The sequence below is a fragment of the Protopterus annectens genome, chromosome 7.part0 (assembly GCF_019279795.1).
Source record: "Protopterus annectens isolate FY-2018-M chromosome 7.part0, PAN1.0, whole genome shotgun sequence".
NCBI lineage: Eukaryota > Metazoa > Chordata > Ceratodontiformes > Protopteridae > Protopterus > Protopterus annectens.
Window position 1 is genome coordinate 1584421042 of NC_056739.1, and position 25420 is coordinate 1584446461.

General features: G+C 39.7%; 1 protein-coding gene across 9 annotated transcripts in view; it reads right to left on the reverse strand.

Moving 5' to 3' along the window:
• WNK2 (WNK lysine deficient protein kinase 2) overlaps positions 1 to 25420 on the reverse strand; it is a 2812908-nt gene that overhangs the window by 986942 nt on the left and 1800546 nt on the right. For all 9 annotated transcript variants that reach the window (XM_044078134.1, XM_044078133.1, XM_044078139.1 and 6 more), the window contains one exon: positions 6972 to 7134. In XM_044078134.1, coding sequence (XP_043934069.1) covers positions 6972 to 7134 — 163 coding nt within the window. The remainder of the gene's footprint in view (positions 1 to 6971; positions 7135 to 25420) is intronic.

The following is a 25420-nucleotide window of genomic DNA, read 5'->3' on the forward strand; positions in this document are numbered from 1 at the left end:
TAATGAACTTCAGACAGATCACATGCAGAGATCAAAAGCAGACAGCTGAATAATTTAATACATTTTTAAAATTAGAATTAGGAAATGACCACGGAGAATTAGCAGTGAGTGAAGACGGGACTGTTACTTAAAGTGATTAGTGTGCACTTAATCACAAGGTGATTGGTGTGCAACTAAATAAAACACAAACAACACACACATGAAATAGTTAAGAATTTAGCAGGTATGACCATTCCATGCAGTACTTATGCGTGCTCAAAGGCAAAAAAAATGAAAGGATAAATTACTTTACCTATGTACCCACCTCGGGCGTATACCCATTTATTATTAATAAACCTCATGACCTGCTTTAAGTATTTTTGGGAAATAGGCAAAGAGCCACCCTGTTAGCCATGTTTGTCGCAGTTGGACTATGTTTTTCCTTTAAGTCAGTGCAGATCAATGTCATTAAGAATACGTCGGACTGTGCTAAAACAAATTATAAATAGGGGCTGAAAATGTATTCTGACATGAACACACAGACTCATAGGTATTGGAAAGGATGATATAATAATTGGTTTGTTGCAGATGGGCATTAAATAAGTTTTAGTTCTCATATCTGCATTAATATGTTGCAGACTAAAAGACCATGGAATGGGTGCAAAGTGCCACTTTACAAAAAGAGAACTTCACCAGATAATAAATTACAAACCAGGTTGCATCAAAAATCTATCAAAAGTACTGAAAAAAATACCATCAGGAAAACAAAGGCATCCCATGAACTTATACTAGCATTGGAAGCCAAGGATAATTACTAATCGTTCTTTGTTTACTCCAGGAAATTAATAATAAACACAGAACACTGCTGAGAACTTACTTAAAATGGCACCATCTCCTTGGATCCACTAGATATAACAAATATATTGGCAACCAAATTCAGCGCATGACCAACCATGCAAAGCCCACATATTACAAAATATCTCAAACCTTGTTATCATTATAAAAGAGTACTTATTAAATGTGCTTTCCAAAAAATTAAAAAAAACCCTCCTCCATGGGACCCGATAATATACCCGACTGCCTGCTGTACACAACTAAACATACATTGATAGATCAGCTCCTACATCTATTCACCCAGAGCCTAGCTACTGGCTTTATCCCCTAGGTATGGCAGATAGCAGTTGTGATGCCACTTCAGAAGGGTGCCCTCACCATGGATCCCAGAAGCTACAGACTGAGTAGCCTGACAAGCTTCATCTACAAGGTCATAGAATGGGTCATAACAGATCTGAAAAACTACAATATCAAAAATCTCATTAGACTTTATGTTTAATTGTTTGGCTTTGTTAATGGTTAACTTCTTTGAGAGTGTATCCTAGGTCATGGACAGCAGTAATGCTGTCCATATAGCATACCTTGACTTTGCCAAAGCTTGTGATATCGTACCACATGTTAACTTAATTAATATGCTGAATTTGCTCCAAATTGGTCCCTATGTAGTCAGGTGTGTGGTAAATTGGCTGAGGAATACCTTGGAGTTTGAGAATATACATTTACAATACAAAATTACTTATTCTTTAATTTTATATCACAATGAAAATCAGAGTGCTTTGTGTTAATGAGCATCACTCAATCAAACCATAATACTTGGCATTTCTATATCACAGGTTAGTTTTGTTGTGTTGCATTATGCAACATGAAGTGTGTGTGAGGCTCAAGAATTTGAAAAGATGGGGTACAATATGGTAGCCCTCATATTCAGATGTCTAGCCTGTTAAATGGCTGGAGATGTTTTCCTTATGGTATACATCTAAATATGAGTTGATGCACATTGCATCTATTATTTAATCTGACATTAAGATGAATAATAATGTAGACGTATAATACTCCAAATTATAAACTAAATGTTTTCAGCTGGTTCTGCAGTTAAATGTCTCCCAGTTGGTTGAGCATGTTCCATCAAATGTGTTTGATTCTACAATGTTTAATTTGTTCCAACTCAGGGATGAGGGTGGAGATGCAGGAGTGATGCCATCATCCATTATAAGGAATGGGGGGATGTAAAGCTTAGCCATTCAGACTGTGCATGCCCATAATGTCCCCAAAAGGCAGTATGCATGGGCATTTTCCTCATTTACCCAACTGAAAGGCATGAACTTCTGCTGATCTCTAGTCTCCACCAGGGACTCTACTTGGAGTCTGCAATCTACACATGTCTCCAAGTTGTCGCCTCAAAAAGGCAAGCAAGCTTTTTCTCATTTCCTTTCCCTTCCCTGGCCAGATTTTCAATGCTTTTTCCACTAATTAAACTTGAATTATCTGGTCACAGTCCAAGTTATACTTCTACATCAACATGGCTAGTAGATTTGGACCCGCTGATGAAAAGTACTTAGCCAATCAGCACTCAGATTTACATATCATACTCAAATCAAATGGTGGATTGCCTTGGATTCCAAAGTTGTGAAAGAAAGGTGAGCAATAACATGGCACCTATTGTTAGCTAGACCCAAATGAAAAAAAAAGAAATTATGTAGTGCCTTCTTATTTCTTAAGAGCAAGCAACTAGACTATATTTATGTCCAGATCTCATCATACTTATGATGGAGACAAATATCTGGGCAACATCACACTCTGCAGTATTGGTTTGGGGGTGGTGGGGTTGCTACAAAGGATAAGGGCTGCTGACTAATGCACCATGAGGCTAGCAGCTGAACCAAAATATTAGCAGTATAATTAGGAACCCTCAAAAAGTAGTTGTTTCTCACTTGTAATAATATATGTAATGTCTTAGAAACATAATTCAAAATTTCGATCCCTTGATGATATTAATAGTTGTAGTAGCATGTATCCAAGACTTGCAAACAGAATAATTAGAACATATCTAAAGGTCACACAGTTCTTTATTCAAGGCAAGAAAAAAAAAACAATGACAACATTGGACCTTTACTATTCTGTAATGAAGAAATTGTAGTGCTTCCAAATTATGTGCATTTTATTGGCTTCATGGCAAGTAATCACACTTCAAATAACTGCAGCTAAAGAATGAAAAACTTAAAAAACTAAAGGACAGAACATATTACCTTTGCAATAAGTTGGGAAATACAGCTGTGTAATAATCTACAAAAAACACTGCAAAAGTTAAGTAACAAAATTTAAGTCAAATTGTTTCTAGACAGTTCCAGTAGCCTAAAGGAATAAAGCTCTGACTATATCCTAGGTGACCCTGACAAGCAGGACGGTTGCTTGACAGAACTGGCAGGGGAGGATGGATGGATGGATCTGTTCTGGTGGGAGTAGAGCAGGCTGCATACAGCTACAATTCCCTCTAAGGGTAAAGTGCACAGATGTATTCTGGTTGCTGACATATGGTGCACCAAGCTGCCGGTGGTTGGTAGTATTCATTCAGCAAGTGCACAGAAGTATTTACCTGCATAAGGGTAAAGTTTACTGTCCTCAGCAGTGAAACAGATTACATACTTCTCTGCTCAGGGAGTGGGGTTAAGTCATTCTAAAAATGCCCTGACTGCTAGGACACTGATGAAGAACACAAGCAATCCTCATGACTGCATGACTGTTGGCCACTCTGGATGGCAGTCACCCCCATATATCCTTACTATAAGGGAATAAATAGGATGAGAGAAACTGGGAAGGCTTGCTTAAAGAAAAAAAAATCCTCTATATGCCAGATTTTCACTTGCATTTACAATCAAGAAGCTAGTTGTACAACCATGGAGTAAATGAACAGAGCATCAAAGTGCATAGTTTGTCCTGAAATCACAGCTTGTTTCATTACAACACATATCCAGGACCATGACATGAATTAGGTCTCGACAAATCAGTTCTGACAAACATATCTAGTAAAGTGACAGTCAACACATTTACAGCTTTCTTTTATCCCATCTTTGTACTAAGTTTTTCTAGAAAAACAAAAACACCACAAATTAAATCTCCTGTGTTTTTTCTTTTACCATTCTGCATACAGGGTACATTTCTGTGTGGGATTCGAGTGGTCGAGGTTAGAAGGTATACTGTTTGGAGGGTCAAAGCAACCAGTCTTAAATGACACGATTATTATGTTATCTTTTACAGGAATTGTTGAGCTTTAGCATTACCTGGTAAACAATTTATAAAGTAAGGAGGTGCTGCAGTAGGCAGCTATAGTAAACTCCCAGTTAACTGGAACTCGAGCAACCATAACTCTCAAGCAACCAAAAAAAAAATAAATAAATAATCAAAGAAATATAGTGCAATTTTCATGTGTCGCACTTTCTGCCCCCCCCCCCCCGAAACATACCTTACGTTTTGAGAGTTTTAAAAAGGAAGATGGGAATAAATTCGCTCTCTCCCCAACCTAAGAACAAGTTAAACTACTTAAACTAGTATAGGGTACAGCATTAGTCAGGCCAATTTTAATAGTAAATCTCAAGCAACCAGAAACTACAGTTATCCAGCATCTACCAACCCACATGGGTGCCGGTTAACCGAGAATTTACCATATAACAAACTGCTGCTGGGGAAAGTACATGGCCAAATCCTTGCTGGAAGTGGGGGTGAAAGCACATATATCTTCATCCCTGCTTATTCATATCCTGAGATTCAGTAAGAAGGCAGGACATGATAAAAGACAACCTTTACCTCCTAATCATGACAGCCAGCAAAATCTCCTGCTAACAAGATTTCAGACCTCTCTTTCACAATGACTGTATATCGGGAAAACGAACATGCATAATGATGGTTTACTCCTGGGGCCTGGTTGCCTGAGGTCAGTGCAGGGGAGAAGAGCAAAAATGTAAAGAATTATTCATGTTTTCAAGACATAATCAGATTATTTTTTTTAATTTAACTGAATACCAAATTCTCAAGTGATTTCATCATGTCAAACAAAAAATACAAGGTTGTGTTTAGCTCTGCTAATATCCCATTGTTTGGGAATTACTAATCTTAAGAGATTTTGGCCTTAGACAACAACAACAACATAAAACCCATTTTTGTGCACCGTGCCTAGATTTTTTGTGCTTAACACAAAAGAACACACATATTCCTTATTTGGGAAAGATTCCTACAACTAACTTGATATTGTATTTAATTCAACATACACCCATTCTCTTTTTCTATCTCATAGCAAGTATCACTTTTGCAGTGGTATGCTCTCTAATAATTTAAAATGTCTAGCAATATATTGCAGAGTTAAAATTATAAGCAGCTAACAATTGTTTTGGTTTTCATTCCAGTAGTTTCCACTTTAATACTTCATTAGTCCAACAAAGTCATAGAACCAAACACTAATCATGAGCCACCTTTGATCAAAATGTTCTTTCTAAAGAGAACAGTATGTGTGTGCACATAAGAAAGTGCTACATCACTTTTAATGTATGTGCATGTCTTGTGAGGGTGTGGATTATTTAGGCAGGCCATTACATATTTATTGTTTATGCTATTTAACATGGCAGTTTATCGTGAACAGCTGAAGCTATGAACTTCTGGGTTTAATTCTTTCAGCAGTATAATGTGCAACACTAAGCACTTAACTTAATTACAGGAATTGCCACCAGGTCATCCCTGAAACAAAGTTTGTTTACCAAGTGGGTTTACCTGGTTTATAAATTAATATGTTTAAATGCACAAATGAAGACTTTTCCCCAATATACCTATATTTAAATGCACAAATGAAGACTTTTCCACAATATAAATGATATTTGGCACAGCATAACTGTTAGGTAGCAGACAGGTACAAGAATTTCTAACAACTATACCAACTGCAATGCAGTTACATACTCAAGAGTCCAGTGTGATGACAGATTAGGTCATAAGTACAACGGACGCAGTTTAGCAAAGAATTCCAAAGTCCAGGTTCTTTATATTGGTTATAAAGTAAAGTTTGTCAAACAAGTACAGTTTAAGCTCATGTTATTTGAAGAGAACATTTTTTTGCAGTGAATCAAATCCTGTCAAAAAAGATGAATGTAAGGAAACAAAAAACTAGCACAGAATTATAAATGCTACGCAATTTTTAAAACATTATTTTAATTGCAAACAGGTATGCCGCGGTGGTATGGCGGTAGCGTTGTTACCTCACAGCAAGAGGTTCTCCCGTTCGATTCTCGGCTGGGCTTGGGAGTGCCTTCTGTGTGGAGTCTGCATGTCCTCCCCATGGTTGGGTAGCATTCGAAAGACATGCGTGTGTAAATGGGCGTGCCTTCGTTGAAGGTTGGGTGTCGAGCTGGCACCTCGGCGTTTCATAAAAATCTACTGCCAATCATTAGCGGACCGGAGTTCCACTGTGGCGACCCCTTACCGGGAAAAGCCGAAAGACAAACAACAAACAACAACATTTTAATTGCAAACAGGTAAGTTAGCTTGGTTGCTGTCCCACCTGTGTAAAGGATAGATTTTTTTTTTGTTTGCAGTGTCATATACTGGGACAGGAATGAACCTTGCTGAACAAGCAGGAGGACTTCAATGTTCCATGATAACTCCCGTCTATAGAATTGGGTGAGCTTGATTTTTACCTTGGTGTAACTGAATGTGTGTGCATGCATGATCACATCAGGAAGAAGGCAGAAGATAGTGTCACTGCATACTCTGTTCCAGCCCACAAGTAAAATATTTTTGAAGGATATCTAGTGCATAATACTGTGTAAAACTAATCTTTCAGTTCACCCTCACTGATCTCTGTTTAGATTAGCCATGGTTATATTTTTTTATGTCTGATAACCAGCTGCATGCGAGATGTCTCAAAACCAAGGAGACTGCTGTTGGATGACTCGGAAGAGAATTTTAGTGGTGCTCAATAGTTACTAGGAGACTGTGGTAAAAGGGGATGCCTTAGCTAGGCAGGCATATAAGAAACTACAGAATAAAAAAAAAGTATTAATAATAATAATAATGAAGTACCACTATGTAAACTGTTCCTCAAACAAAACTACTTTCTGCATACAATTAGAATGTGATATGCCAAACAACATCCTTCTCACAGAAAACAAGGAACTCACATTCAGAATAGTAAGCTTCGGCTTGTTCATCTTTTCCTGTCGGGAACGAGTACGTGCAGACCTCCTGTGGTGCCTCCTTGAGGATTTGCTCTCTTGTTTCCCTCCTCCTTGAACTCCTTCTTGGTCACTAGTCTCTCTTCCTGAACCAGTGTCCGTGTTTGCACTGTGAACAACATCAGAGAAACAGTCTGAAAATGAACTTCAAGGTCACACTTCAATAAATTCCAGTTGTCTTAAAGTTTGTTGAAGTTCTACATTAAAGCATATACTACTCACAATACTAAAGCACTTCAGGAAGGATCCTCTTGCACATCTGCAAATTCAAGCCAAATACTCCTGTAGCCACAAAAGGAACATCGCCTAACCCTGGCATGCTACACCACACTCTCTCCCCATGTATCCCCTACCCCCTCCTTCTCCATCTACCCTTTAATATCCTACACCCAATCTCTAATCTAACACATCTAACTCATCCCCCTCTTTTCCTAATAAGATCTGCATATAACATATTTGTACATACTGTATATAGCTCTGGTAGACTGCACCTCCTACCTCTAATGTGCATTACTCTATGCTTCTACTACATCCCTTTCCTAGCCAATATTTATGCAGCTTTGTTGTTACAACTGCTACTGTATCATTACTCTTGAGCAAACTGCATGTACATGTAGTCTGTTGTTGTATAACATTATTAACTCAAGGAGTATCTGCAAATGGTTTCACTTGATGAGTGCAATACCACAGTCACAAATGATATTAAATTAAATAAATAAAAGCAAACACTTATGCAGCACCATGAAAGTACTAAAGGAAAAGTAATTTAAGGTAATATATATATATGTAATATGCAATAACATTCCTTGGCATTATGTGACGCCTGTGCCCTGGCCCAGCAGTCAAGGAGCCTCAATCCGTACCACTAACACTAGTGAGGGGCATCTCATATAGGAGGAAAGGATAACAAATACACACAGTAAAGTGCAATTTCCCTTAAGAGCACACAGAGATCACAGTCAGTCCGGGGCTGGTTGTTCCCTTGCTCTCCAGGTCCCCAATAAGACTCCCCACTGGCACAGCTATAGGGTCCAGATCTCAGCCTAGTGGGCAAGCTAAAACCTCCAGCACCCTCTGTCCAACCAGTGCTTTGTGTCCCTGCCCAAGTAGCTGACACACACACACACACACACACACACACACACACACACACACACACACACACACACACACACACGCACACACACACGCTTTGAGAAGAGTTTATACAACCACACAGACACTCCTGGGGAAGGCTGGACCAGCTTCTCCAGCTGTGCCCCTTTTTCTCTGACTATACGGTAGTACCAGCTGCCACCACCCACTAATATTTATCAGCTACTGAAAGGCCCTTAAAAGGGTGTCCAATTATTACTGTGCAATATTATTATCCAACTGGTAGTATAGCCCCGGGCTAAACTATTGGAGTGGCTTTTTACAATTTTACCAAAGGCATGCAAGTACTCTAAAGAGCTTAAATTATCTCTACAGAAACAGCCACAGTTGAAAGGGTTTAAAAATATTTAATAACAAATAGTCAAAACACAAGACAATACTTTTTACTACACAGTGCTAGTCAAGAGTTTAGAGATCACAGAAAAATACTTAAAATAATTAAGTAGTACAGTTCTGACATCACAGAAAAACAGTCTAATCTTTCTAGTTTCTAGCTATTTCTAAGAGAAAACACAAGTCTAAGATAAACTTACATATAGAGCAAGACAGTGCTGGTGAGTTGGATGGTCAAGACAAAAATGCTTAATGCTCTCCGATTCTCTCTGTTTTTAAAATCACATTCCTCGTTCATATTAGATCATTCTTCAAACTTCCCTGGGTTCCCAGGCTAACCAAAACTACATTTATATTCTTCACCTCTGGGCAGAAACCAGAGCAATAAAGGACATTTATGCATGCAAATTCTGGCTATTAACTCTGGCCTTAAAACCATAGCAAGAATTCCTTCATCTAGACCATCCAGAGCCATGTTTACATCAAAGGGTCACAACATGCTTTACTTGGTCAGCAGAGTGCACTGTGGTTAAATTTTTTTCAGTTCCACATGTAACACTATTTTTACCATTTAAGACAACAAGCTGTGGCTTACATTAATATTTAAAAATGACAGAATTATCTATAAAATTCTATCTGGCTAGGCTGGCAGCCTTTACATATTATAAAAGGACGACGGAGCCCCAAGATCCCTAAGCAGGGAAAGGAAAAAGAGAAGGGCAACCTAGAGGAGAGGCAAACAAGAAGTATAAAAGAGGATACCGAGTCATTGTAAATAAATATTTCAGACTATGTACTGAGTGAGGAACAAAACCAACTTCTGCAAAGAGGCTTGACCTTTATGCCCTCCATTAGGTCTCAACTTAGTGAGGTGGTAATAGATTTAAAAACATTTGGAAGAAATGTAACGTTAAAATACATATATGGCACCAAAAATACACAAAGTCTGGGTTCAGATGATTTAAAACAAACCTATAAGAGGCCAAGTACGTTTGTGCCTATAAATCATCCTCAGGTGGAAACATTCATCAAACTTTGTGAGACTGAAATAGCACAACACAAAAATGAAGGAAAAGGAAAACAATTCCACAATTTGAACTATAGAGAGCACAAGGCATTGAAAGAACTGCAACTTAAAGACATAGTGATAAAACCAGCTGACAAAGGAGGTGCATTGGTCATCATGAAAAAGGAACAATATATGACAACAAGATGAAGGAGCTTCTTAGAGATACAACTACATATATTTAAGATAGGTATTAAACAAATAGAAAGATTGGTAAAGGAAGTCAAAGAAGATCTGTATGAAAAATTAATGTGTAGAATAATAGATGAAGACTTGTATGCATTTTTTGAAACCTTACATCCACTTATACCAGAAATAAAAGGCATACCGAAGGTAGACAAGAATTAAATGATCCGCCAATTAAGACCTATAGTTTCAGGAAGAGGGTGGATCACGGAGCCTCTTTCCATCTACATAGAAGATGAGCTTTAAAATCTGGTAGAGAAAGCACCTACAGTGTTAAAAGATACAGCGCAATTATTAGAGAAATTGTATGCTGAAGCTCACAAGTGTGACAACTATAGGCATATGGTATTGGCAACAATGGGTGTGAATAGCTTATTTACTAGCATACCCAATGGATATGGTATAGAAGCAGTCAGAAACTTTAAACTAGCTAACCAACCGAATAAGGATGTGGAAAGGATATGTGGGCTACTAGAAATTATATTACAAAACAATGTATTTCTATATGAGCATGAAGTCTATTGGCAGAAATGGGGAGTAGCCATGGGCACTCCATGTGCCAATAGTTATGCAAATATAGTATTAGCCCAATGGGAATGCCAGTGGAGCAAAGATGAAAATAATATCTGGCAACATATACAATTCTATGGACGCTTTGTTGATGACATTCTTCTTATATGGAGAGGACATGAAAGTTCATTGCAGCAATTCATTCAGCTTATAACAACAACGGATTTCCTAAAGTTTGAAATCAAAATGTCATGGAAGAAAATAGAATTTCTGGATGTTAATATTATTATGGATGAGGTCAAAGGTTGGAAAAGTACAGTTTTGTACCTACCATAAATGTAGATGTTCGAAGATCCACATTGCTGCAGTCCTTACACTTGGGTAGTCCGCTGTCCTTGGTCGGCCCGAATATCAAAGTATAAGGCTGACGTCGGTCAAGGCGCATTTGACTGACATCAGGACGTCAGGGTACAAATGCGCATGACCGACGTCATATCCTCAGTCTTTTCTTGCCCCAGATGTCAGAAGACCCTAAAAATAAAGGTCAAAACCAAAAGACAGCAAACAACCAAACCACCACCCTTGCACTAACAATATGTACAATATATACAAAATACACAATATGTACAACCCAACCCACACAACCACCTCTAACTACAGAGGGGAAGGAGGGAGGGTAAATTGGACTGCAGCAATGTGGATCTTCGAACATCTACATTTATGGTAGGTACAAAACTGTACTATGTTCTTCATCTCACATTGCTGCAGTCCTTACACTTGGGTAGAATCCCAAAACAGAGGTAAGGGAGGATGGCTAACTACAAGGAAGCAGGAGCTGCCAAGATGCCCTGCAAAACAGCAGTGGCAAAACCAGCCCTGGATTTAGAGTAAAGTGGCAGGTGATAATGCCTAGAGAAAGTATGCACTGAACTCCAAGTAGCTGCTTCCAAAATATCCTTGGTTGCCACTCCCCTCAAAAAAGCTGGTGAAGTGGCAGTAGCCCTAGTGGAATGAGGCCTAATCCCAGCTGGAATCTCCTTGCCATGATGGGAATAACAGAAAGCAATGCAAAACCCAATCCACTTAGAAATAGTTTGTTTTGACACAGGCTTGCCCTGAGAACTCAAAGCAAAAGAAACAAACAACTGCTGAGACTGCCTGAACCCTTTAGTTCTGTCCAAATAATATCGCAACTGCCTGTGAACATCTAAAGTGTGCAAAATCTTTTCCCCTTTATTTTGGGGATTTGCATAAAAAGTAGGCAAATGAATAGTTTGGTTTAAAGCCACACTAGAAACCACCTTAGGCATAAAGGAAGGATTAGTACGTAATGATACCCTATCCTTATGGAAAATCAAGAAAGGCTCAACCGCCATAAGGGCCTGCAATTCAGAAACCCTTCTTGCAGAGGTAATTGCCAACAAAAAAGCAGTCTTCCATGACAAATATTTCAACTCAGAAGTAGCTGCAGGCTCAAAAGGTTGTAGAGTGAGTTTCTCCAACACAAAATTGAGATCCCAAGCAGGAGTAGGAGCTCTTCGTGGGGTCTTATATTCTTTGCCCCTCTAAGAAATTGCTTGAACAAAGGATGAGAAAACAATGGTGGGTCACAATCATAGTGAGGCGAAATTGCTGCAGCATGAACCTTAATAGAAGAGAAAGACAAACCTTTGTCCAATAACTCAGTAAGATATTGAAGAGCCACACTCAAATTAGGCTCAGAAACATCAAAATCTTTGCTGCACTCCAAAATAAAAATCTCTTCCATTTATCTGCGTACACTTTCCTTGTACTAGGCCTTCTAGCTTCCAAAATCACATTCAAAACTTGTTGCGGAAGTTGAGACCCTCTATGGTTCAAAACAGAATATGCCAGGCTGTTAGGTGAAGAGAATGAAGTTTGACATTGAGCAAATGGCTGTCCTCCTGTGACAACAGGTGTGGAATCGAAGGCAAAGGCCATGGAGGCTTCCGTACCAGACTTCTCAGTAATGGGTACCAGTGCTGTCGAGGCCAATCTGGAGCTATTAAAATCATCCTTGGCTTGTCCTGTCTGACCTTTAGAAGTACCTTTGGGAGGAGAGGCAGAGGTGGAAAGGCATACACATGAAGATTGCTCCAATTGAAAGAAAGAGCATCCACTTTCCAAGCTGTTTGATGAAACCTTTTTGTGCAAAACTTTGGCAGCTGATGGTTTAGTGGAGAAGCGAACAGATCTATGTCTGGAGTTCCCCATGACACTGTCAATTTCTGAAACACATGAGGATCCAATTTCCACTCGTGGGGATCCATAATTCGTCTGCTCAACACATCTGCTAAGGAGTTCTGTGCTCCTGGCAGAAACCTTGCCTGAAGATTGAGTTGTAAAGTGAGAGCAGTCTCCCACAAAATCATTGCTTGCCTGCATAGAGGATAAGAATGTTCCCCTTGCTTGTTGATGTACCACATGACAGTTGTGTTGTCTGTTAGAATCAACACCTGCCCTGGAAGAAGTAAATCCTTGAAAGCTATTAATGCAAACTGGACTGCTAACATCTCCTTTAGATTGATATGTAGATGTTGTAGTCTGGCAGGCCACTTGTCTTGTATCCACTTTCCATTTAGATGAGCTCCCAAGCTTTGTCTGAGGCATCTGTCGTTAAAATCTGACTCGCCTCTGGCCAGGTCACAGAGAGTCCCTTGTTTAGGTGACATTCCTGAGCCCACCACAAAAATTCCTTTTGAATGCAAGGTATTATTTGAATGACAGTGTCTAGATCCTGGCAGTGCTGTGTCCATACATTTTGAGATACCATTGTAGCTTCCTCATATGCAGTTTGGCATTGGGAAGCACCAGAATACAAGATGCCATGAACCCTAAGGCTTGAAGGACTGTCCTTGCAGTCAGCCCGGACTGATGAGATAGCTGATGGAAGTAAAGGGATAGACTCTTTTGTTTGTCCGGGGTTAAAAAGGCCATCTGGGATGCTGTATTCAGTCTCACACCCAGAAAGCACATGTCTTGAGAGGGTACTAGACTGGACTTTATTTCGTTCACAGAATACCCTAGGCATCTTAGCACTGCTATCACATATTCCAAATGACGAAGGAGCTCCTCTCTTCCTTGAGCCAGAATCAGGCAGTCGTCCAAATAAGGATAGATCTGTATTCCTTTCAGCCTGAAGAAAGCTATCACTGGAGCCAGAACTTTTGTGAACACTCTGGGCGCAGTAGATAAGCCAAAGGGCAATGCAGAGAACTGATAGTGAAAAGTCCCAGCTCGAAAACGCAGATACTTCCTGCAACTTAGTCTGATAGGAACATGAAGGTAAGCCTCCTTGAGATCCAAAGTTACCATCCAATGATCCTTGCCCAGCAGAGGCAAAAGCTGTTGTAACGTCAACATTTTGAACTTGGGAATGTCCAGATAAGTGTTGAGGATAGATAGATCCAAAATTGGTCTCCACGTGTTCCCCTTCTTTGGTACTAGGAACAGGCGGGAATAAAATCCTAGGCCCACTTCTGGCATAGGGACCGGCTGTATGGCCCCTAGTTGAAGTAACAGAGAAATTTGCTTGTGAGCCTCTATTCTTTGTTGAGGAGGAGCGTCTGGCATGCCCCTGAAAGGAGGCAAGGTATGGAAATAAAACCTGTAATCTTGATGTATGATATCCAATATCCATTTGTCTTGGGTAATTAAACTCCAATTTTCTTTGAAAAGTGCCAACCTTCCTCCCAAAGGTGCTGCCAGACGAGAAGGCTCTGGCAGCTGAAAAGGTAGGTCATTGGGTCTGTTTACGAAAGGACTGACCCCTGCCCTAACCTGAAGACTGTGCAGGAGAACTCCCTGTTCTAGGCCTGAAAGAGCCCTGAGCTCTGCCCCTACCACGTCTAGATCTACCCCTAGACTGGGAATCATAAGAAGGATACGTCCACCCTTTAGCAGGCCAATTTCTGCTAAACTTTGGAGGCTGAACCTGCAAAAAATCTTTAACAGTCTGCATAGACTTAGCCTTGTCTTCCATTTTCTTTAAAACTGCCTCAACAGGAGGACCAAACAACACGTCAGATTGTAAAGGAGCATCTAAAATCCTTGTTTTAACATGTTCAGACAAATTTTGATCCCTAAGCCAGGCGTGCCTGCGAAGAACTGACCCAGTGGCAGCCACCCTAGACGAGGCCTGTACAGCATCAAAACCACATTGCAAAGAATGCTTACCCACCTGTTCAGAAACATGTACTAAATCTTGCAACTCTTTACAATCAATACCTACTGCCAGAGCATCAACCTTAGACTTTAATTGTGAAAGGAGATAGTTTTGATATTTCAACATGTGAAACTGGCAATTCAAAGCCCTCATAGCAAGAGTGGAAGAAGTATAAACTTTCTTTCCCCATCTATCCAAGGCCCTAGCCTCTTTGTCTGCAGGAACCGGATTCTTAACAACAGAAGCCTTAACACCTTTAGGCCCCTGGCTAACAGTTTCTGGGTCTGCCCTAGGACTCTTAAAAGATACTTATGAGCTTCAGGCACCCTGTAATACCTATCCGGCTTGACAGGAGCAGGAGGCAAAGAATCAGGATTAAGAGAAGCCTCTGTAAAAACATCTTCCACTACATCCAAAACAGGAGGTATAGCCAAAGGCCTATGCTGGGGTAAAACAAAATTCCCTAAGCCTTTTCCTGGAATCAGAGAAGTCCTGACCTTCCCACTTAAAATGCTCCCTCATGGAATGTAGAGTTTCTGAAAGAAAAATCCTCAGGAGGAGAAGCAGAAGGAGTAGAATCATCCACATCAAAATCAGAATAAGGAGAGTACTCCTGCAAGTCTTCAGCCGAAGACTCTGACACATCTGAAGCCTGCTCAAAACTCCCCAGCTCAGGGTCCACCCTAGGCCTCTTATCAGGAGGGGGCATAGAACCCCTAATCAAAGTAATCAAATCTTCTGCCATTTTAAGCATATGCTTCTTGGGCACAGTACCTGAAGAGCTAGGGGTAACACCTACTGAAGCTAAACCTGACCTGCCCCTGGGAGAAGCCTTAGAAACAGAAGGAGAGGGCCTAGCCACCCTGGGAAGGGAGGGGAGAATTGTAACCTGAGAAGCCCCCTCAGCTTGACTTGCCTCCTGAGAGGCCACATCTTGCAATACTAAAGTCTCACCCTGGGAACACAAAGAAACCTCCGGTGGAGCCACCGGCTCCACCGACACCTCTAAAGAACCGGCGTCCGGTACAGACGGTTCTTCCAGCCTAGGCTTAACTGCTTTGTCCTTGCGCTTCTTCGAAGAAGCGGGCGTCGGAGCATCCGACGGCATTTTGTAATTGCACCGCTTCCCAAAGACTAACCTTGCACAATCCAACCTCCTCTTTATAGTGCGTTTATTAAATCTAGCACAAGAGCGACAGCCAACAACGTCGTGCTCAGGCCCTAAGCAAGGAATACACAAAGTATGATAATCTCTATGCGGTATCTGTTTCCCACAAGAAATGCAATTATTGACTTTTTCTGACATCCGGTAATCACTGAGGCAAGAAAAAACTAAAATATTCCCCAACGGGGTACTTAGCCAACTTTGAACTCGGTCTGAAACTTCGAAATCGAAAAATCTCAGAACGCCAACCGGCACTTGCAATGCTGCTTCTGCATCGGACCATGCGGCAAAAAAGACTGAGGATATGACGTCGGTCATGCGCATTTGTACCCTGACGTCCTGATGTCAGTCAAATGCGCCTTGACCGACGTCAGCCTTATACTTTGATATTCGGGCCGACCGAGGACAGCGGACTACCCAAGTGTAAGGACTGCAGCAATGTGAGATGAAGAACATCAGCCCTGTATAGAAAAACAACTTGGAAAAAATATCTTTTACATAGATCTAGCATGCATCCAGGCCATATTTTTAAAAATATTAAGGACAACCAGGTGCAAAGAGTCTCCAGATTGTGTACCAATGATAATATATTTCGAGAAGAAATACAAGGACTAATGAACAACTTTACAGCAAGAGGATATAAGGAAGAAAAATTGGATGAAGACAAGCTTAGAGATATCCGAAGGAAGAAAGAGAGACCATACTATTCAGCTTAAATTGATAAAGAGAACAAAGAAAATGAGCCGAACAGAGGAAAGGAAATAGTAAGATGTCCTTTGACATACAGTACAGATAATGTTATTATAAGAGAAACTATTAAGAAATACTGGCCTATACTAACAATGGACCAGAAGATAAAATATATAGTAGGAGAACATCCTAGTTATACTTATAAAAATAAGAAGAACTTAAAGAGGCTTCTATGTGACATTGATAGGCAAGAGGCAAAGAATGTATCTATGCCAACAGGAACATTCAAATGTGGAAAATGCAAAGCATGTCAGTACATTATGAGAACAGATAGGTTTCAGCATCCAATGACAAATAAGGTTTACATTTTTCAAGAAAGAGCAAACTGTAACAGTGAGAATGTGATCTATGTAGCAAGTTGCATAGTATGTAAAGCATTCTATATAGGTAAGACTAACAGAAAATTCAAAGAACAAGTATTAAAGACATATACGGGACATTCATAATAAAATAGAGACTAATGCTTTTTATGTACATATTAAAGAAAATCCAGAGCATAACTTTAGATTTATGGTTATGGCACAAATTAAGCCTATGGAAAGAGGAGGTGATATAGTGAATAGAACAGAAAAAATTGAGTTGCAATGGATAATTAATTTACGATCCAACCAATTCCCTGGACTAAATGCTATAGTCCTGCTTAACCTGTTTTAAAAAAAAAGGAAACTACGAGGGAAATGAATTATACATCTGCCAATATAGCTCAGTCGGTTGAGCATCAGACCCTTATCCAGAGGGTCCAGGGCTCGATTCCCAGTATGGGCAACATGGTAAAAGGAGAAGAAATCGCTAACCATAAATGAAAACAGTTGAATTTTAGTTCACTGTGCAAGAAGAAGTTTGGAAAACATTGAAACCAAGAGCATCAAAGGAATAAAAAGAGTGTAGTTTGCTTATTATATTTTTTGGCCTATATGTTACAGTCCTCCTCAAGCTTGTTTAGAAAGAAAACAAAACTAAGAGGGAGTTGAACTATGCATCTACCAACGGAGCTCAGTCGGTAGAGCATTAGACCCTTAAACAAAGGGTTCAGGGTTCTAGCCCTGGTTTGCACATTATGATGGAAGGAGAGCAAACTATAAATAAATTGAAATCAAGTTCATTGTGCATGTAGACGTCTGGAAAATATTGAAATTTAGAGTGCTTAAGGAATAGAAAGAGTGTTGTTCATCCATTATTTACATCAATTAGAAAGGAGAAATTATGTTTATGGAGCTCAAAGACATTTGTTAGCGGAAATTTGTCAGCAAAAGAAGAAAAGGCATTGAATTAGTAGAGTTTGGAATTAGTATGGGAGAAAAAGGAGAAGAAGTGTAATTTGCCAACCAATGGATTACATAACATTAAAAAACAATTAGGATAGCTTCTTAATAAGACTGAGTAAAGAGCTCTGCACAAAGTAAAACTCGGATAGAATAACAGGAATCAGCAGTAGATCTTCGAATATAAGCAAGCGCTCTTAGTCAGAAAGAGACTTGATATTAAGAAGCAAGACGCAGAATAAAAAAAGTTTGTGATTCATGATGTGAGTTAGCAAGTGCATTTATGTAGTTAAGTAAGCGCTATCAGTTTGAAAGAGACCTGATGACATGGAAGTAAGAGCATTTACAAGAAAGTGTTTGATCCTATGTTTTAAAACAAAGGAGAAAGCCACTGTACTTGTGGTTTACCTAATGAAGGCAACTCGTGAAAGAGAAGAGGTTGTAGCTCTGTTATAGGCAGACAGACGCCTCCAATATAGAGGCGAAATACATGAAAAATACTATGCAGGGAGAGTGATTAGTTTTTACAAAAGGCAAATAAGAACATGACATAAAAAGGGTGGAGCCTGCATCTTGCAACAGGATACACACAAGCCATTGGAGCAAAAGAAAAAGAATAGCAAATTAGGTGAGAGAAAGGAATGAATAAGCATTGGTAGATTTATTAAAACTTATTTGCATGGAAGAATGTAATTGGCTTCCAAGAAAGAAGAACCAGAACATCGGATTGGATTACAAGTACATCAAGAATTAGCATAGAGACTCCCATTGGCTGTGGGGGATAACTCTTAAGTCAGCAGCATGAATATAAATAGAAGTAACTGCAAATGTTAAGCAGATCTGAAGAAGGCTGATAAACCGAAAGCGCTCATCTCTCTTTTTTGCATTACAACGCTAACTTTCAAATGGTTAGGTTGTAGCTTTTATTTTGTTTTTTGTTTTAAATCATTTTAATAAAAGTTCTTTTAAAGAAGAAACAAGGAGAAGCGTCTTAACAAGAATTTTAATAGTAGTAGCCAAGGAGGAAAGCACCATTCTTTGAAAACATATTATAAAAGGACATATTTTTTAAATCCTGGTTTTTACTAAATAGTATGTTCTGATAAGTTAATGCTTCTGTAAAATGATATACTATTAATCATTACACAACTTTAACTATACCAAATACATGTACCTGTATCACCAAAACAGAAGTTTTACTTTTCACAGCATTGTAAACATATTGGGATGCAAGTAGGAAGTCATATTTGAACCAAAACATCAGTTACTGATGTTATATTTAAAGCATAACTCCTGTTGCTGTAGATGAGGCCTGCACTAAATGCTGAAAACTGCTTGATTAAATTTCTTAACTGCTTAGTTGGTCTTACATATTTCCACTGACGTGTTTGTTAATATCTAGAAGTATATCATGAATGTCTGAAAAAGACAATTTCAATAGTGTCCAGCTAGTCAGGATGTCAAAAGGTAAACACATACATCAGATATGCACAATAAAAAAGCAGCAGCATTTTTGGTCTGTCCTTGTATTTAAAATTAGTAATCCACAAAGACACCACAAACTGAAAAGTACTAAAAACACAAAAACTGGGAAGGAAAATACCAAAAACACTCATTTTTTAGTAACTTTTTTACTTGTATTTAAAGTTAACACATTTAATTAAACGAGTCCTCTGGATTCAAGCTGCATCTGAGGATAGTTCAGCTATTTGATATTTAGGGGGTCACGTCCCTTTGGGTGTGTGCTAGCTTTTCTACTATTAGTTTGGCTAGTGCTGAGTCCATCACTCTTCCAGGCATTCTAACCTCTGCAAGTTTCTTTTAATTTGAGCAATGACAGACATAACTGTTCAGTGATGATGTATGAGTTAATAAGATTCATCTGGTGAATATTCACATAATTTGTAAATTTTATCCATGTAGTTTAAGTTGTTCTTTGTATTAAAGCATCATCTTTGTATTTTTTTTTTGAATCTCCAGTTGCCGGTCTCTAGTTCTATATTTGTCTCTGAGAGACATTAATAATATTTTGTTGGAAAAATTTAAAAGTGCTACAAAACGAAAAAAAAAAAAAAGAAATTCAATCAAAACACACAAACTGAAATAGTGTATTAATTTTAAGATAAAAGGTTAATATATCTGCAACTTCCAAGATGGCTGTACATTGAGCAATAGATTTATTTCAGCTTTCACAGTGTGAAAAAAAATGAGAGAGAGAAGGGCCAGTAACTGCCAGTTTTAGTAAATTAAGTTACTGTTACTGTATTAAGTACACTGCCTGTATGCCAGTAAAGAAGAAACTTAGAAAGCTTAAAGGAAAATCAACTAGAAATGGTGAAGAGAAAACACGGACTTGGACGAATCCTGAAGCTCTTCAGTAAAAAGCAGTTCAAGCTCCAGCTCTGGTGCAAGATGTGGCTTCTAGTAATCTAGAGGAAAAAATAAGTTATATGTGCTCAGAGCTGATTAAAATAAATGAAACATCAAAGAGATATATCAACTCGAATAAAATGGCTGAAAAAATGGAAGACGCTTTATACAACTACTCAGATGAACTGTTAAAACTGCAAAAATCAGAGGTTGAAAAAAAAAGAAAAGGCGGGCTGATTACGAGACTTCTCAGGAAGAGATGTTTCAAAAACAGTAGACAGGGAAAATCTGAGATTTTCTTCTGTACCACAGAAGCTGGAAGGAACCAACTGTATTAATTTTATGAAGGCACAAATATACAACTGGACTGGTATTCAGAAGGGCACATTGTGTGTATACTCCAAACCTTGCCATGTGAGAGCAGCTAAGACCTGTATAATAAAGATTCAATCATACTAGCAGAAAGAGTTGATTCTGACAAAAGTGTGGCAGAAGGGCAAAGTCTTAACAAATGGATAAAGTAGAGTAGTTATAGAAACTGATATTCCCTGTACATCAGGCAGTAGAGAAGAAAACTAATCCCAGTAATCAGGGAATGTCAAAAGGCAGCCATGGGATTCAAGTGCTGTATCCAGCAGTCTTCAGAATATTTTTCCTGGAGGATCAAGGTAATTTTTTTACACAGAAAATGATAAGGGGGAAATACAAAAGTTTATCCAACAAAAAGTGATTCATAAAAAAGAAAGGAAAAGTGCTTCTCATTCTTCTGATGATAAAGCTCAGACTGTCAATGAAACATTTTCTAATGTTTCAAAGAAAAATGCTTGAGAGACAGAAAAAAGCACAGGAGTTGACTAGAGGACTTGGAAGTACCATGGACTGGAACTGAGAGATGAAGACTGAAAGGAAGACTACCAGCAACATTGAAACTAGTAAACAAATGTGACATTATAAAGTGCCAATCATGTTTGTGAAATATGCTTTACAAGGAGAAATGGAAAGATTTGACTTTTCTTGACTGTTGTGGAGGGATGAAATGCATATATCCTACTTTATGACGTTATTGTTTGGAAGGAAGTTAAAGGGAAAGGAGGGGAAAAGTAAATGAATAAAAACATTTTGATCTTAACATAATTTGTACATAAACACAGAAATGGTTTGCTTAGAAACAAACAAACCTAGAGATCCGGGATGAAAAGAAAGAAAAAGATGCACAGATTTGCAAATGACTTTAGTCTTATCTAAATAATGTCTGACCTGTCAATGCAAATCCAAGGTGTGAAGAAATTTCTCACTAGCAGACTGCAGAGAAGGAAAAAGGAGGGCAAATGAAAAGATTACGATACAATTCATTAGCCACCTTGAGCATAAAAGAAGGATTAGTACAAAGAGATTTCCTATCCCTATAAAAAACAAAAAAAAAAACCCCATAAAGGAGGACAGCTAAAACAGCCTTCAGACACTCTTTTAGCTGAAAGAAAGGGCCTAAAGAACAGTCTTTCATGTGTAATCATGTAAGGAAGCTGAAGCTGCAGATTCAACAGGATCCCAAGTCATTTTTTCAAGAAAAATGTTAAGGTCCCAGGAAGGTGGAATAGACTTCCTGGGAGGCCGGTATGAAGGATGACATTGCTTGAACTCAAACCTTGAGCCTAGAGGAGGAGTTAATGGCAGACAAGCAGAAGTAGCTGAAAGGTGAGGTTTTAATAGGAAAATATGCTAACCCAACATGGACCTAGTCACACAAATAAGAGAGAGAACAAGAGGGATCTTCACAGAAAGTGGATACTGGTCACAAGCAAGGCACCAAACAGAAAATCTCTTCCATTTGGACATATAGGATTTTCTGGCCTCCTGCAGAACCCTAAGCATATCCTTAGAAAAAAGGTGCTTATAACGGATCAAAACCCTGTATCACCTACAATGTCAGTTGAAGAGTAGACAAGTAAGGATGGCTGAGAGACCCCTTGTCTTGTCTGAGTATGTCCATCCTGTGAGGAAATTCTTGGTGATTCCTCTTGGCTAGATGCAGAAGAGGAGGAATCAAAGGGGAGTCACCTCTATCTTGAGCAGGACCCTATATATCAGATGAAGGGGAAGAAAGGTGTAGAGAAACATCCATTCCAAGAAAGACAGGGCATCCACCTTTCAAGTCAGAGGACCATAGACTCTGGTGCAAAAAAGAGGACGATTTTTTTCAAAGGGGACGCAAAAAGACCTACATGAGGAGTACCCCACTAATGGGCAATGTCCAAATACTCATCTTTGTAAAGCATCCATTCATGTGCCTGTGAGTTGGACCTGCTCAAAGAGTCTGCCACTGTATTTTGCTCTGAATAAATGCATACATCCTAAAGAGTCATTTGATACCACACAGCTAGATCCCAAGCTTGAAGAGCTAGTCTGCAAAGAAGGTAGGACTGTGTCCACCCTTCTTTCACGGTGATATTGTCTGTAGAGGTTTTGAGAGGGCATGGAAGAAAAAGGGAATGAAAGGACTGATGGCTGAAAAGGAAAGATCTCATCTCCTTGATATTAATATGGTCTGAACTCTGATGTGGGGGCCAGAGACCCTGGACCTTGAGGGGAAAGAAATAGCCCCCCCCCTGTGTCTGAGGCATCCTTGAAAAGTTCCTAAGAGGGGACTGGGGGCTAAGATTGGGCTGTGAAATCCAGCTGATGAATCCACCACTGAAGCTTGGGCTTGAGGCATGGAAGAAGAGGGATTAGAAAATCTACAGGATGACAGTGTTGGAGCCACACTGACTTTAAGAACTACTGTAGTTTTCTCATATGAAGCCTGGCTAGAGGTAGCATATGAATGGTGGAAGCCAATAAATCGTACTGCCCTTAGAAACCCCTGTCTGTAATTGAAACCCGAGGAAGAAGGGTCTGAATAAAGGTGAGTAGAGAAAAAGCCTTGGGAGGTGGTAGGGAAGCCAGCATAGGGCTGCTCAGGAGTCTGCAACTGAGAAACACTTGATACCAAGAAGGAACCAGGACTGACTTCTGCAAGTTTATTCTAAACCCCAGGATTTTCAAGAGACAAACAGTATAGTAGAGGTACTGAAGCAAGATCTCTGGGGGAGGAAGCCTGAATAAATAGTTTGCCCAGATAAGGAAGGATATGAACCACTCTCATTCTGCAAAAAGTAACCACAAGAGCAAGGGTGAAAACCCTTGGAGCAGTAGAAAGGCCAAAGGCCAAAAGAGAGAACTGAAAAATGCAAAGAAGAAACAGAGAAATCCAAAAACTTCCTGAAAAGGGGATAAATTGGGATGTGAAGATAGGGTCTATATTATAACAGTGAACGCATAAAGCGAATGCTGTATAATCGACCGTAAAATGTCAAAAGAGCAAAATGCTGAACACACGGAACAGCGATTTTTTTCCTAGGGAAAAAAAAATCGCTGGTCCATACAAAAAAAAAAAACAAACACAAAATAAAGTGGGGGGCTTTATACCCCACACCCCCCGATGTGTGGGGCTGTGTCCCCCACATCCCCCCTACTTAAACATACCAACTCCGAGATCACACCATAGTGGAGGAAATGGCAAAGTCCCAAAAAAAGACCAGTGATTTTTTTCCCTGGAAAAAAATTGCTTTGCCATGCGTTAGGGAGTTCATCATTTCAATTAGAGGGTTGATTAAACAGCTTTCGCTATGTTAAGCATTCGCTGATTTAATAGGGACCTGTGAAGATAAGCATCCTTAGGATCCAGGGAGACCAGGAAAGAGGGCTTCTGAAGGAATAACATTTGAAAGGAAGGGATCTTCAGAAAGGTGTTGAGCTTAGACAGGCTTAGAATGGGCCTCCAGTTACCTTCCTTCCTGGGAGCCAGAAACATTCTGGAATAAAAACGCTTCTCCTCCTGGAAAGGGGCCATAGCTTGAATGTTGGCTTGTGCCAAAAGGCCCTGAAGTAGTTCTAGGAAGAAAGGAATCTGCTCCTGAGGTGGGTTGAGGGATGTCCAGAAAATGTGGAAGGGATTTCCATAGCATGACGTACCCCTAATGGATGATGGACGGAGCCCAAGAGTCTTGAGTGATCCTTAACCAACTGGGAAAGGACAGGGAAAGATGAAGAGATAAGGAACCTAGCACATGAAAAGGGGAAGATAGTCAGATAGAACTACACTTGTCTTGAAAAGGAGGTTTCTGAGAAGTGGGAGTCTGAGTAGGCTTAGCAGTAGGAATCTGTATAGAACCCTTCTTGCCTATCAGAGGACAGGGAGGCTGCCTGCGAACAAAAGTAGATTTATATGGATAACTCCTCTGGAACTTAGGAATAGGAGAAATAAAAAAATGCTTCAATTGCTGCAAGGCCTCAAATTAATCCTGCAGAGACTTAAAAAGCTCAGCAACTGCAGAACCAAACAGGTTCTTATTATCAAGAGGAGCATCCAACAATTTAGCTTAAATATCATCAGGCAAAGGCTGGAGATGAATCCAAGAGTAATATCTCAAAACAGAACCAAATGCAGCAGCTCTAGAGGAGTCATCAGGTACATTACAACTACATTTAACATAGTGGTGGGCTACTTGAGAAGTAGAGACTAGTAAAGAGAGGGAATGAAGCCTTCCCTTCAGGATCAGGAGGTCTGAGATAGCCTGGGAAGCCTGAGAAAGAAGGGTTAAACCACACCTGGTCATATGGGTCTGATAATTAATAGCCCAAAAGGCCAAGGTGGCAGTAGAGACAGACACTACAGAAGGGTCAGTAGGAGGACATCTGTACAGAAACTTACACTCATCACGTGCCTTGTAAAATATGTCAAGTTTGTTAAGGGCTGGAGATTGAGAATCGGGGGCCACAGAAGCTGCTGAAAAGGTATATAAAAAGGCAGCCAAGGCTGGAGGGACAGTAGAAGGCTTAGGGGACTCCATCTGGAGGAGCTCACAATACTACTTTTGAATTTCCAAAACCTGAGAACAGTCCCATTTAAAAAACTGCATCATATGAGAACTAGTATTCCCAAAGGAGAGCTCTTCAAAGGGTGAGTCTGGGCTAATAGAGTCATCCTCCTCAGAGCCATAATTTAAAGAAGGGATTTGAGAGAAATATGCCAAAGACTCTTCCCCAGAATTCAAGTCCTCTTCAGAGTTCTGCTCTCTGGACCTCTTGAGTGGGGTAGAGGACTAAGGGGAAGCAAGTACAGAAACTCCTTGGGAAGGCTTCAAGGCCATCAGTGCATTAACCCCTGTATAAAATCCTGTCATTCATGCTGAGGTTCTTTAAGAGCAGGAGAAACATGCCTGTTTTTTGTTTTTTCAGTTCATAGGTTCATACTAGGCTATCTGCCCTAGGGCATTTACAAGCCTAGCCAGAGTGCGTTTGGCTTTCACCACCCATTTTAAATTAATTTTGCTATGCCCTTTTTCGAGGTTAGTATACTGTGCCTCTGTCTAA